At 39.9% G+C, this 14453-nt stretch overlaps 2 protein-coding genes across 2 annotated transcripts in view; one reads left to right on the top strand and one right to left on the bottom strand.

The window, feature by feature from the left end:
- Positions 1–3471, bottom strand: part of lmbr1 (limb development membrane protein 1) — a 41816-nt gene extending 38345 nt beyond the window's left edge. Inside the window, exon 1 of the mRNA XM_085287005.1 lies at positions 3199–3471. Coding sequence (XP_085143131.1) covers positions 3199–3261 — 63 coding nt within the window. The 5' untranslated portion in view covers positions 3262–3471. The remainder of the gene's footprint in view (positions 1–3198) is intronic.
- A 7-nt stretch (positions 3472–3478) lies between these two features.
- On the top strand, positions 3479–13965 carry nom1 (nucleolar protein with MIF4G domain 1). The gene is made up of 11 exons (XM_085287004.1): positions 3479–4551; positions 4657–4769; positions 6081–6276; positions 8116–8439; positions 8573–8683; positions 8948–9118; positions 10995–11116; positions 11214–11346; positions 12693–12824; positions 12925–13034; positions 13408–13965. Exons 1-11 carry the CDS (start codon positions 3628–3630, stop codon positions 13583–13585), a joined length of 2514 nt encoding a protein of 837 aa, XP_085143130.1. The 5' UTR covers positions 3479–3627; the 3' UTR covers positions 13586–13965.
- Positions 13966–14453: the final 488 nt, after the last annotated feature.

The following is a 14453-nucleotide window of genomic DNA, read 5'->3' as shown; positions in this document are numbered from 1 at the left end:
AGACGAGCCTTTTCAGAAACTTAAGTAGTAAAAAGTACTTTCTCATAATGGTAACAATCTCATAAAACAATAATAATAATAATAATTATAATTATAATTATTATTATTATTATTATTATTATTATTATTATTATTATTATTATTATTATTATAACTACTACTAAACAATGGCTGATTGTGACGTCAATTATAATAAAACTTTTTATTTTGTAAAATACAATGGTTAATAGTCTACAAAAAAATGTGAAAGCCTGATAATGACCTACAAGCTTTGTGATGAGATGACAAAGAAATATGATTACTGTCCAAAACATGTGTGAACTGTGGTCAAAATTATTCAACTCTAACCTGATTTTTCTCAGTAACCTAATTTTCTACATTCTTGCTAAACATAGGCACAGAATTTTTGCATTATTATTTACAAGTGGTTTCATTGTGGAAGAAAAATGATTCCCAGTTAGGGCCTGATGAGAACATGAGGTCCTGTCACTGAGAGATGTTTACTGACTTTAAGCCTAACCTACAGTAACCCCAACTGCAAAACAAGTACACACAATAACTGGAAAATATCAGTCGCCTGGCACCTGTATAAAAAATTAAAATTAAAAAAATCCATCCATAAGCTGACTCACCACAGACATCAAGATGAAATGATACACTGATGTTAATCCATCACACAGAACGATTTGCAGTTGTTGATATAAGATACTGACATCCAGGCGTACAGGCTCAGGACAAAATGTGCAAGCTAAAGCTCAGATGTTGGCCTTGCTTAGTGCTGAGATATCTGATAGTCTCTATATTACACAAGATTCTGACAGGAATAATTAAGGAGACTTACTCTAAACCTCTGAAAACTGAAACCTTTTTTACTCTTTTAGTTTTCTTTTATTTGTTTTTTTTCTCCCACCTAGAGCTATGGAGACATCAAGACACCACAATTCAATGAGAAAAGACAGGAAACTGTATACCCAAAGGCTAATTTTGGAAAAACACTGATAGACAGTATATTAAAGTTGTTTTAAAAAAAAGAAATGGAGTTTCTAGCAAAGCATTTCACAAATAGGTAAGTCTAGAGCCACTCTGCTGGACAAACTTTGTATTGATACATCTAAATGAAATTAAACAGCTTCTACCGTATGCTGTGTAAAAAAGAACAGGTGACACACTGCTGATAAGATAACTGCCACATGAATAAATTAGGTGGTTGTGTTACTTAGCAATGCTATATTTTTTGTATTGTGAGCTTAAAAGTTACTATGGACAGTCTCTAACACACAGAAAGAGAGACTTAACGAGAGAGATATGACATTCAAGGAAATCCAAATTTGAAATCTATGGAAGAAATCTGCAACAGCAAATACAGTGGTAGAACGTTTATAAAAACCTTATTTTGGATGAAAAGTCAGTAGACAGTCTTGACTGGTAACTATTCAAGCAGCCTTTAGGTCCCAGGGACCACTGAACTCTAATTTAATTTAGATGGCTGGTGATTGCATTAGATAGTTTCTTGAAAGACAGAATGTACCGTTGCAGTGGGGAAACATCTCTCCGATAAGAACCTAACATACATGCATATTGCATTGTCACAAATCACCTTTATATTATTTGCCAAATTCAACAGACTGTAACATGTCAACAAAATGGTCTTCTACATAAAATGCATAGATATAACTATCAAAACATTAACAATGTTAATTCTACTAAAGCAGGAAGGCTTTAAATGATCATATAATGGGATTTAATCACCCCTAATTACACAGTGAATGACATATGAGACAAACTGGTTACATTTCCAGGGTGTACCCCGCCCCTTGTACTGGATAATCAGAAGAAAATGGATGGACGGTCTACACTGGGATGTGGCATTACACCGGGATGTGGCATTACACCGATATTGACTGATGATCGTTTTTAGAAATACTGGTGGACGCCAGTGCTACCCCTCAGCCTCCTAGTAGATACATGTATGGTGTCAATTAGAAAATCCTACGCCACCTTCTTCTCAAGTTATCGCTTTCACAAGATTTTCAAAAAACAACTTAACCTCTGACCTTGAGGTTGAGGTCACTGACATTCAAACTTGTCTGAGATTTTTAGCTACACCTGTAGTATTAATTTCAAACTCCTATGCCGCCTTGAGTTATCGCAGTCACACACTTGCTTGTCAACAACATCTACCCACTCAGGTGATGATAATACCCCATCAGCCTTTTACAGCTGGGAGGTAAAAAGAACATAATGGTACTGTGTTTAAAAATAAAAACATATTAAACAGAGGTTTTATGCTCAAAATGGAGCTATGACGAGTGACTATGAATGTAATCATGATTAGTCCTCATGCCTCACTTAACAAAAGCAGGTGCATTTTTCCTGTTATTTCTATCTTTTAAAAAAACTACAATAAACCACTGTATAATATAACTTATATTAATAAACACATCATGAGTGAAGATGGATTTTTCCACAAAGATATCACTATAATTATCAATATCATCTGGTGAGCAGGATAAACCTGCAGTCAAAATCTGATACGGTTACTCTGTACTAAATTTTAATTTATTTAATTTAAACTAGTTTGTACAGATTACGTGTCATATGGTGGCTTCTGTAACACAAAGATTACCCAACTTTAAAGATAAAGTATAGCTTATCTTTGCAGCCAAACTCTACGATAAAATGTAAAGACCAGGTATTACGACAATATCATGCGATAAAAATCTGATATGGTGACTGCGAAAAAGTGTACGGTTTTTAAACGGAGCATCAAGCAGCGAGAACATAAACACTTCATCCTGATGTGAAACATATGCGACACACAAAGCTTGAATTAGACAGGACCCTGACATTTTGTCAATGCCACAGTTATAGATACCTCTACTTAACCGTGGGGATGTTTACATGCCAAATAACATCATATAGTGGGTTAGCCAAGTTCTCCTGTGATTAACTTGGTGGCAGCTAGCGTTAACGGAAGCTCGTGTTAATTAGCGGGTTCACGCGCTTTTTTATATTTAAACCCAACTTGGTGTGTGACATAACCGGGCATCAAATTTCATTGTTTCTTTTTACATTTTTTAAGTGGGTCTTAAAATACAATATCAAGCTTAAACGAATACTGCCGAGTCAAACTGACAGGCAAAGCTAACGCTAGCAACCGTTAGCGAGCTAGGCTCGACTAGCCGCTCCGCTACTTACGATGTACTCCCGAACTTGGCTGTGGAAATTCTGCTCTCTAATAGTCACATCGTCTTCTTCCATTCTTCATATTGCAAGAACAATTAAAGCTACTGAGTCCCTACATTCTCGCCTGTACAACTGACAGCAACCAGGGTAGCAACTCCTCCTGCTTCGTCTATACTGTTCTGCATAGACTGCTCTGACTGGTTAAAGACAGTTTACATCGGAGCGACGTAAACCACCCCCGAAAAACCGCCCCAAAATAAAATACGTCATCAGCTGCCCTGGAAGGGAAAGGTCACGTGTTTCTGGGTCATCCTCACGGAGGCCCATGTGCATTGTAAGGTATTTATATGATCAGAATAGTTCAGTTTCTTTTATTTTGTGTGCTTGTAGCAGTTTACAGGCTAAGCTATCTCTAAGCTAGCTACCGTTGAATTCGTAGAAATGAAAGGGAACTGGAAGCATAAAGGTAAGACGAAGAATAAGAAGAAAGGCAATCCCGTGTTACAGAAGTACAGGGAGGCAGTGGATGTTTTCCTTAAAAGCAAAGGTGGCTCGGAAGAAGCGGAGAGTGACCAGAGGTTGAGATTTGTGAAAAAGAAGAGTCGAAAGGAACTACGCAAGGAAAAGCGGAAAATGAAAAAAGCCAAAATGAAAAGTCACTACGAGGGCAAAAACACCGTCTCTCTGCCCCCAAGTGATGAAGGAAACCCGAAAAAAGGGGCTGACAAGCATCAACAACCACACACGCAGAAAAAGAAAATGGAGAAAACAAAGAAGGAAGGGTCGAAGTCGCATCCAAGCGAGCCTAAAGACAAGTCAGACAAGTCTGAGACACCACCTCCTTCCAAGAAAGGCAAGCGAGTCAATAAGCTTCAGGAAACAAGAAAATTGGCACTTATGGAGGCAAATGAACAAGAGGACAGAGAAATAAAGAAGCTGGAGCGATGTCTTGGATTAAATAAAAGGAAAAACAAAAAAAGTCTCCCTCAGTCTTTTGTGGCTGATGGACTTGATTACATCCTTGGGGTGCTTGACTCTGGATCATCAGCTGTGGGCTTGTATGAAGATGATGATGTTGACATGGAAACAGCCAAAGAGAACTTTAAAAAGCTAGATGACTCTCAGGGGTCAGGCGAGGACCCGGAATCTGAAGGAGAGATGGCGAGTGAAGGCAGCGATGATGACATTGATGATGACGGTGAAGATGAAGATGATGACATGTCTAATGAAGAGGAAGCGGATGAAGATGAGGAAATGGAGGATGACCAGGAGGGGCTTAATGATAGTGGCGGGCCTGATTCAGAAGATGAAAAAGAAGGGGAAACAGAGGAAGAAACAGACGCTCCCGATACAAAAACGGAGACTGTGAGTGCAGATATATGTAATATCTGGTTGTTTCTATCACTTCATTAGATAATCTTGCTTACTGATCTATTAATCTAATAATAAACTAATTCTTACAATGTCAAGGTCACCTCCACAAGTGGCAAGTACGTGCCACCTCATTTGCGTAACATGGGAGATGATAAACGCAAAGCTGAGCTAGAAAAACTGAAGAGGAACGTGAAAGGTCTGATGAACAGGTAACACAATGAAGTCGATCCCCCAATGGGAATTTTATTTATATAGCACATTTCATTATATGAATCAATTGATTTTGGGTCTTTTTTTTTTAAATACATGGCTGTAAATGTCTGGTCGAACAGGTCACCTACTAATCAGATGGTTGGTGATTCAATCACTGGCTGCTTCAGTCTGCATTGTTGGTCAAGATGTAAACCTCTAGTTGCTCTCAGATGAATTCATCAGAGGGTCAATGTTAGATAGAAATAATTTAAAGTGGTGAATGAGGCATATATAAAGTGCTCAGGTAGAGTAGAAAAGTGCTATATAAGAACCAAATCTATGAAAGCTAGCAGCTTGTTCCAAAGAACAGGACCACAGTACCTATAAGCAGCTTCACCACACCTTCTAACTCTGGGAAGGCTTAAAAGATCTGCAGCTGATGACATGAGAGGTCTGACTGGGTTGCAAACACTGAGCAAATCTGGGGGCCCGAACCTATTGATATGATAAAACTGCAATCACTGTCCAAAATAATGAGACCTAGATCATAAATAAGAACGAATTTTCTGTCGCTGACTTCTTGGACCAACAACATATAACAGCTAAAATAGTTAAATAATAACTGATGTGCGACGTTATAGCTCCACTGGTTGAGCAGGTGACCCGTATATCGAAAGGCTGCAGGGACTTCGTTCAATTTGGACCTGGTCCATTTCCTGAGGGTCATTCCCCCCTGCTCTCCCTACTTTCCTGTGTATTCTTGACTGTTATGTCCAATAAAGGCTGAAAACACCCCTCCCCCTTTTAAAAACAAAATGTAAAACTTGGCTACAGCTAACTGAGAATATTGATAGAAGCCTACAAAGCTCATCTTAGGCATAGGTAGGACAGGTACTCGTATAGCTCTAACCCTTTACTACAACCCACGTTCAGTCGTTTACACACATTCATACAGCACTTTATTTGCTTTTAAGTGTTTTCTAACTATCACCTACAGACTCCAGTGTAGAATATGAGCCATAGGTGGTTTGTCTTAGTTTAGTAATACTTACTCATGGTTTTAAATTTATAAATGGGTCATTTTGATGGATTTTAATCCAGGTTTTATACAGAGACTTTTCTGCAACCAACTATTAGAAGCAAACAAACATTTTATAAAATATTAATTAATCACTTCAGGAATTATTCAGTGGAAGCCTCTTGCTTGTTACCTGGTTAGTTAGATGCAGGTACTGAAAGAAGTAGGTAGTTTAAATTCCCACACATAGGAAAAACTAATGTAAGTTATTTAAATTCTGCACAGTTCATTGTTGTTTTGTCATCCTCAGGTTGAGCGAGCCCAACATGTCATCCATCTGCAGTCAGCTAGAGGAGCTGTATATGAGCTCCAGCAGGAAGGACATGAACGACACCCTGACAGAGTTGCTGCTAGCAGCCTGCGTCACCCCGACCCTGATGCCAGACAGATTACTGATGGAGCACATCCTGCTTGTCAGCATCCTCCATCATGCTGTGGGCTTGGAGGTAAGACCCCCTCCTTTGAGCCCTCAATTTGAGGTTTATGGTCTGCCAGAAATTTTCAAATAGACACAGAGGTATTTAAAATATGGCTTGTAGGCTGGTTTTACTTCCTGTAAACTTGTGGAGATGCTCAGATCTGGTACATAGATAGAAGCGTTAACACGGTTGCTGGTGTGTGAGAGAAATAAAAACCACTGACCTGATTCACATCAGCTCTTAGATTATTTACAGGAGGCTGTTTTTCTAACTGGCTAGCTTCTTTTGCACATCTCAGTTGAAAAGTAATACCCTTTAAATAAATTGGAAGGGGATCTGTAACACTGATTGTTATCTGTCAGTTTGATTGGTCTACGTCATTCTCTAAATGACATAAAACATAAATATTAAACTCAGGCCTACCAGGCAAATTTAAGGTCTGGCTATTCCAGCATGGCATGCTACAAAGACTCTTGTTTATCATCCATAGTGGAGGAATTCAGTGTGGCAATGTGCAGGGTTGTAATGCTCCTTAGAGACTTGACTGATAACAAGGTGACTGACACAGGAGTCACTACAATAGCTGGATGCAAAAGCAGGCACATCAGTGGCACAAGCAGAAAGTATGCTGAAATTGAGAGAAGTTACTGGCAACCCCTGCTTGGGGCGTCAGGGATTCGGATCCACTCACTTCCAGTAATGGGTAAAATCTGATCCAAGACAGAGGAGAGACATGGTTCAAGCTGAGATCCGGGAGTTCGAGGAGGAAGGTAGAGTGTCCTGGGCAAAAGCACTGGGTTCACAAGGAACCTGGATGAAGTGAGATTACTTGGGCTGAACTTTGGAGATTGGAGCCTTGCTCCGCTCAGTTTATTACGCCCTTCCATCACCAACAAGCTACAGAGGGAACAGAGGGTGGTAGGCCTGGCTATTCCCAGTCCAAGTAGGATGCATGGGGTTCCCTGCACAGTCTGAGTGGAACACACTCACGGCTTTTGGAATAACAGGAAGAGATAAAAAGGCAGCCATCCATAGGTTAGAGGAGGCCGCCGAGAGAGCTTCTTGTTGGCTCTAGAATAAGAGGGAGGAGGGTAACTGGGGACCAGGAGGAGGGTAACTGGGGACCAGGAGAAGATGGGCACTGACTGGCCATCACTGCTGATCCAACGACCTGAGGCTGTTGTTTTTCAGAAACACCCGATAATAGTTGAACACCACCTGACGACATCTTCTCCTGGTCGAAGTCGCTGTAGCACTATATATAGTTTTATAAACATTAGGCTGATATTTTAAGCCATGTGCTATTGGCTTAAACATTTGGGTTTGTTTATAAACCTTGTCATATATTAAATTTTTGGCACTTTTTTATTATTTGGCATATTTTTCCACACTTAAATGTTTCAGATCATCAAACAAATGTTAATATTGAACAAAGATAACCCGAGTAAAATACAAAATGCAGTTTTTAAATGATGATTTTATTTGTTAAGGGAAATAATGCTATCTAAACTAAATGTGGTGAAAAAGTATTTGCAGCCTCTTATTAAATCATTAATCTGCTGAGATTAAACACACTGGCCATAATCAGTTCATGCCTTTATACTCAAGCACACTTGGGTTCTGCAGCAGGACAATAATCCAAAACAGACCAGCAAAAACCTAGTGATGGTTTTGGAGTGGCCTAGTCAGAGTCTGGACTTCAATCTGATCGAGGTGTTTTGTCATATTAAATTTTCTTTCACATGAAAAATGCATGTGTAAAGAAATAAGAATTCAGGAAAGCAGAAAAAAAGCAGATACTTTTTCATAGTGCTGTATATTGCTCTCATGTTGATCACATATCTTATATATCCTCTCCTTTTGCAGGTAGGAGCCCATTTTCTGGAGACAGTTGTGCGAAAGTTTGACGAGCACTACAAGAACCCGAGTGGAGGCAAAGAGTGCGACAACCTGATCGCCATCGTTGCTCACCTGTATAACTTCCAGGTGGTACATTCCGTCCTCATCTTCGACATCCTAAAACTGCTGGTGGGAACATTTACAGAAAAGGACATCGAGCTGGTCCTGTTTGTGCTGAGGAATGTCGGCTTCGCCCTGAGGAAGGACGATCCTCTAGCTCTGAAGGAGCTCATCTCTGAAGCCCAACGCAAGGCCAGCGATATGGGGTCGAAGTTTCAGGATCAAACCAGGGTAGGGAGATGAGATCAGATTTTGTTTTTTTTAAACCAAGATTACGTTTTATTTCCTAACTGATCACAATGCTGTGTCATGATTTCTCAACCAAGTTTAGAAGCATTTCTGACTTGTGAAAACCCGTCCTCAGGTGCGTTTCATGCTGGAAACAATGATGGCATTGAAAAACAATGACATGAGGAAGATCCCTGGCTATGATCCCGAGCCTGTGGAGAGACTGAGGAAGCTGCAGCGGAGTCTGGTGGGTGAAAGCCATATTTTATTTGATTTTATTACCTGCATTATTAAAAATAAGTCTAAGCCTGAACTTAATCCTATTAAACATAATAATCATTCTTTTAGCCTCCACTTGTACCACCAGGTGGCCCCAGAGTGCCACTTTTATAGACTTAAACTTCTACTTTAATAGTTCACACCTTCAGGAATCCTGTCACAATATTACCAACTAATATACCTGGTGTTAACCAGCTGAGTCTTCTCATGGCTAACACCTTGCGATGCTCAGATCCACAGAAGCGCAGGGGGCAGTGACATGAAGCTGAGGGTCTCTCTTGATAGTCTCCTGGCAGCAGAGCAGGTGGGCCGCTGGTGGATTGTCGGCTCATCGTGGAGCGGCGCTCCCATGATCAGCAAGCAAGAGGACACAACCACAAAACAAAGCCCTGCTCAAGGACAGGTAGAGTACCGGAGCTGCAGAAGACATTAAATTATTATAGCAGCACTCATGTTTAAATTAGGCAGCCTGGAGCACATCTGGATTAGTGTGAGACATCTGCTTCAGATGTGTGTATATCCATGAAAATTCAACGTGGCTGTCTGCTGTGTTCAAAAATGGTAGAAAAACATGTGGGAGGCACTGATTGATTTTCAAAGAATGACTGTTTGTCTTAATGCCTTAGAAGAATTATTGTATTGGTTAGCAAAAACTGATCAATATGAGGGGTGGATATTGATTTATTGATTTATTTATTTTTTCATGACAAAAAAATGAAAGACAACAAGTTGGACAGAAGCATTATTAAATTAGAAATTAAACGTATTCCTATAAGGATCATCATTTTGAAGCAGATCTGACGTCTAAGAGGGCCGCAGATCCTTTCAAAGGTGACATTTTCCATCTTCCGTGTGTGGCCTTGGCGTGTTCTTCACTGATGAAGCAATGGATCGCTTCACCTAGAGTAAACACACATCCAAGGATATAACCAGTTTTACAGGTAGCTTCACATCCAGTAGTTTGGATATTATTTGTAAGATCTGGGGTGTGCGTTCAGTTAAGACAATGAACAGAATAAGACAATATTTACCTAGAATAATTACTTGGTAACTGTCAATTTTGTCCTTGCAGAAGCAAAGGAGACAGCGTTTATCATGAATTTTAACTGCTCCACCACTTCATTCTGGCTCCTTCGATCATGAGAACAGTTAATAAAGAAGCAGTAAAGCCTCCCTGTGCAAACCCAAGGTTTTTCTTGGACACCCCGATGTTCGGAGTGAACGGCCTCCTCATGAGCACAGCTGAGGAGATTCTAGCAATGATGACGCTACCACAATAAACCCTTTAAATTACTCGCTTCCAAGAAGAAAACTAATAGATTTTTTTTTCAGTTCCAACAGTTCCTGGATTTAAAATTTTCCTTCTGCAGCTAATATGTAATGTGTACATTTTGACACTGTAATTCTGACCACCTGATGGTTGCCACCATTTTTTTTTTTCCATTTTCCTCGCCATGTGCTTAAAAAAACGTTAGTGCACTTCTAGGCAGATCAAATTAAGATAACATTTTTTCCTCCTTTCACTTAAGCATATTTGGACACTGTAAACGTGAATAAGTTGCTAGTAATCAAAAAATTAGTACCCAAACTCGTTGCCTTAGTTGACTTGAGATAGCCAAGTTAGGGGAACTTGTTCTCTGTGATCGCACAGTGCTTAGAATAACTTGATTTTTCTGAGTGAGCAATACTAAATGAATTAGTTCAACTGAGATATATGTCAATATATATCAGTTACAATACTAAATGAATTATTTCAAGTTACACATTGGCCATATGTCAGCTGACATATATGTTAGTTGGCATGTGTCATGTATGTCAGCTGATCTATATTGACATATGTCAGTTGAACTAATTCGTTTAGTATTGCTCACTCAGAAAAATCAAGTTATTCTAAGCACCGTGCACTCAAAATAAGTAAGTTGCACTAAGTTGGCTGGACTTAGTTCTTATTAATGCTTTTCTGCAGCAGTATCTCTGTTGGCCCCAAGGAGGCAGCAAGTTTCTTTCCACTCTGCGTCTATGCTGTTCATCAACATTCCCATGAGTCCGACATTTAGCCGGTTTATCTTTTTTATAGAGTATTTTCAGGAACTGTACTATGATCTCAGCCCTCCATTTGAATCCTTTTATATATTTTCCGCTTTGCATCAAAGTCTTAACCTGCAGCTATGTTGGGACAATGATTAACAAATAAATAAGGTACGAGGAAAGCATGGCTTCATCAGTAATGGCAGCATTTATCGTTCTATAACTGTTGTCATTGTTTTATTTTTTTTTAGTTTAGTGCCAAAGTGTTAGAGCTGGCCAGGAAACAGAGGATGAACACCGATGTCAGAAGGAACATCTTCTGTGTGCTTATGACCAGTGAAGATTACCTGGATGCATTTGAGAAGCTGTTGAGGTTTGTTTCGTCTCACATCTCTGTTTCTTTCTTCAGTTTTTGGAGTAGTTTAGCCCATTTGAAATTTTTATTTATTTTTAATTTGCTATGTTTAAAGGATGGGTCTGAAGGACAAGCAGGAGAGAGAGATTGTTCATGTTCTGATGGACTGCTGTCTCCAAGAGAAAAACTTCAACGCCTTTTACGTCATACTGGGAGAGAAATTTTGCTCACATGACCGTCGCTTCCAGGTAGCCTTATTAGCAAAACCATGTAAGACATGTGCTGCTTGTTCAATCAATGGTTATGGTAGATTATACTGTAAATCCTTCTTATATTTTAGTTTAAAAGTCTCGTAAGTTTGCATAATCAGTTTAAAAGGGTTTATTATGGGATTTAATTACCTGGCACGGGCATATGACCACCCGGTCTCTCAAACTGTGTGTGATCTGTGTGTGGCCTGCAGTTCACCTCTGCAGTGTGGGAGCCTCTGACACCTCTGGCTTCTGATTTGACTCAAACTGTGATTACAAACAATGGCGTTGAGACCACACTTCCTACTTTGCTGTCATGTAGGCCAGCAGCTCATATCGGAAACTGGTGACCATTGTCCTCATCAAAGAGCTCCAGAACGGAGCTGGTGGGAATGTTTGCTTTTCACATGTAAACTGGGTCTCAATGAGAGGGTTATCTCTTTAGAGGAGTCGGTTATTTAAGGTGCTTAATTTGGTAATCACTGATGACAGTATTGCGGATATAGTGTTGCATCAATGAGCCAGACTTGTCTTTTATTTTAAAGTGATCTTGAGCAATAGTTCTCCGAGCTTTCTGGGGAATCTTTTGTCATTGGCTGCTTTTTCACTCATTTTCAGTCAAGTTCTTGTAAGTGTTTTTAACCCACTTAAAACTTGCTTATGAATCATTCAAGCATAAAAAAAGCAGAAACGCATCATTTGTTCCCATTTCTTTGTCATTAGTAGAATTTACAGAAATGCCAAAGGTAACAGTTTTACAGGATTATAATAGTTTTCTTTTCGCACCGATGGGGTGAATCACAAAACGCTATTGGCCAAAAACTTAGGCATCATGTGCAGTGTGTCCTAAAAATTTAAGTAAACTGGACACGTGAATGACAAAAGAAGAAATGGCATTAAGAAAAAAACTATATACTGCAGATGAACAGTGTCTAAAAGGCGTCTTCTTAAGAAAAAAAATGGTTTGGAGCTGGTTTTCAGTGGTGTTAGGGGTCATGTTAGATTTTGCTCCACTATACAGTACTATCTGGAAAGCATCTGATTGCTACCAGCTTCATTTCTCAGCATAAAAATGATCCCAAACACACTGTCAATGCAGAAAACGCATACCTAGATAACGTCCCACTGTGTGTTTTTCTATCGGTCGTAGATTGGCCTCCACAGCAGCAGCGTAGGTTCATCTTGACAGAAAAATAAAATAAAAGCCAGCTAATATCCAAAGAAGGGCTTTGAATGTTCTTCAAGAAGCCTGAAGGACTATTCCTGTTCTTTTACACAATACTATATGATATGTGTGTTTCTGGATTTAATTGTTCCTTCAAACCCTCTCTCCTTTCTCATAGATGACTTTCCAGTTCAGCCTCTGGGACAAGTTCAGGGAGCTGCCCAACCTTTCCAGCAGCACCTTTAACAATCTGGTCCAGCTGGTCACCTGCTTCCTTCAGAGGAAATGCCTCTCACTCTCCATTCTCAAAGTAATTAATATTATGTATATATTACATGTATTTAGTTGATTTTACAGATTAAATCTTTAAACCTATTCTTTGCATTAACCTCTGCTGTTTGTGCCTTTAGGTAATAGAGTTTGGGGAACTAGATAAGCCCACAGTGCGCTTCTTGCGTCAGGTGCTGACCAAACTGCTGAAAGAAACTGAGCCCGAGGAGCTGGCCAGCATATTTGGAAGGTGAGCTGCACAACATCAGGAGAGTGATGTCACACATAGCAGGGGCTAGTTTAGGGTTTTCTCCATTTGATTTAGAAAGGTTGTCTCTGTAGAGTGCATGGAACTCTTTCTTCCTGTAAAGTCACCAGAGCTATGGTTTTCACATCGGTGCAGTCGGACATCACACAGAGTTTGTTGCCAGGAACTGCTGGTGCACCTCTGTTAAGAAAAACAAAATTAAGAACTGCAGCCATGACTAAAGCCCTGTGAGGCTGCACTGGGGCATAGATGTGTTAGAGCTATACCACATGGCTGTACCATCCACCTTCTATAAACTGCTATTAGCTCACACCTTGAAAGTCAACTGTGACTCTTTTTGTTTCCCTTCTGCCAGGATTTCAGGAATTCCCAAGCTAGGAATGCTGAGGGAGGGCTTGAAGCTTTTCATTGACCACTTCCTCCTGAAGAGCATCCTGTCCCAGGGAGCACCAGAGAAAGCAGCATTGCTGTCAGAGCGTGCCCAACTCGCCACCAAAGCCATGGAGGCAAAAGAGACAAAGCTAAAACTGTAAAACACAGAAACGCACACAGCAAAAACTCAAAATATGGACTGTGATGAAAAAACAAAAAGAACTGGAACAACAGAAGACCTTTTAATACAAAAACGCAAACCTACTGTGTTACTTATAAAGGAAACAAGGAAATGAAGAAGATGTGGTTAAATCTAGCAGTTTGCCTTGGTGTGTCTGTGTACAATAAAGAAAGATTTTTACATTTGAAAGTTATTGATTCCCTCAGGCACACACCAGCGTTTAAAGGGTAATCCACTGTAATAAATAATTACATAATGTTCATGCTCTTGTATATTTGTTATGAAAGAAAATGTCCTGTACCTTCATGTCAAAGAAAACCTCAATAAATTAACTTTCAACTCCTTTATGTGGAAAAAGAACTGTTTTGTGTTGGCGTAAGTCTGTCTACGTTTTCTTCAGAGACTGCCCTCGGGGAGGCAGTGTGCATCAAGAGTTAATATTGCACAGTTTGGTCACCTGGGTCTATTCTTCTGGGCTTTGCTGAGTCTATTTACACCTTCCACATGATAAAGCAACTTTTAATCTGGTCTTTTTCAGCCTTAAACGTGGCTGATTGCTGCATATTTGTGTATGTCTATCCTTTTGTGGATATTTGCTGTAGGAGCAGAGAGAACCGAGAGGTGTTTACACGCCTTAATGAAATGACCTGGAGCCATGAATCTGTCCTATACTGTTCGCTAGCTGACACCAGTGCCTCTCCGCATTGTAAGCATAGCAGCATCAATCTGCTAGATTTGATACTTGCTCCTATTAATTAGCTCCGCTGGTGTGGCCTGAATCAATCCAAGACTTCGGAGCAGTACCCTGAGGTCAGGAATAGGACACTAAGGTCACCCGGGGGAAATGT

Source organism: Mchenga conophoros, linkage group LG9, assembly GCF_057382185.1.
Source record: "Mchenga conophoros isolate Kocher_MC1m ecotype Shallow Benthic linkage group LG9, M_conophoros_male_GT1.1, whole genome shotgun sequence".
Taxonomy (NCBI): domain Eukaryota; kingdom Metazoa; phylum Chordata; class Actinopteri; order Cichliformes; family Cichlidae; genus Mchenga; species Mchenga conophoros.
The sequence above is the reverse complement of the archived record's forward strand: the minus strand, read 5'-3'. Positions and strand labels throughout refer to the sequence as shown.

Excerpts from the sequence above, each read along its gene's own strand:
- nom1 (XM_085287004.1), top strand. The coding sequence starts at position 3,628 with ATGAAAGGGAACTGGAAGCATAAAGGTAAGACGAAGAATAAGAAGAAA. Across the intron at positions 4,552-4,656 it reads CCGATACAAAAACGGAGACT|GTCACCTCCACAAGTGGCAA; the intron begins GTGAGTGCAGAT and ends TACAATGTCAAG. Across the intron at positions 6,277-8,115 it reads ATCATGCTGTGGGCTTGGAG|GTAGGAGCCCATTTTCTGGA; the intron begins GTAAGACCCCCT and ends CTCCTTTTGCAG.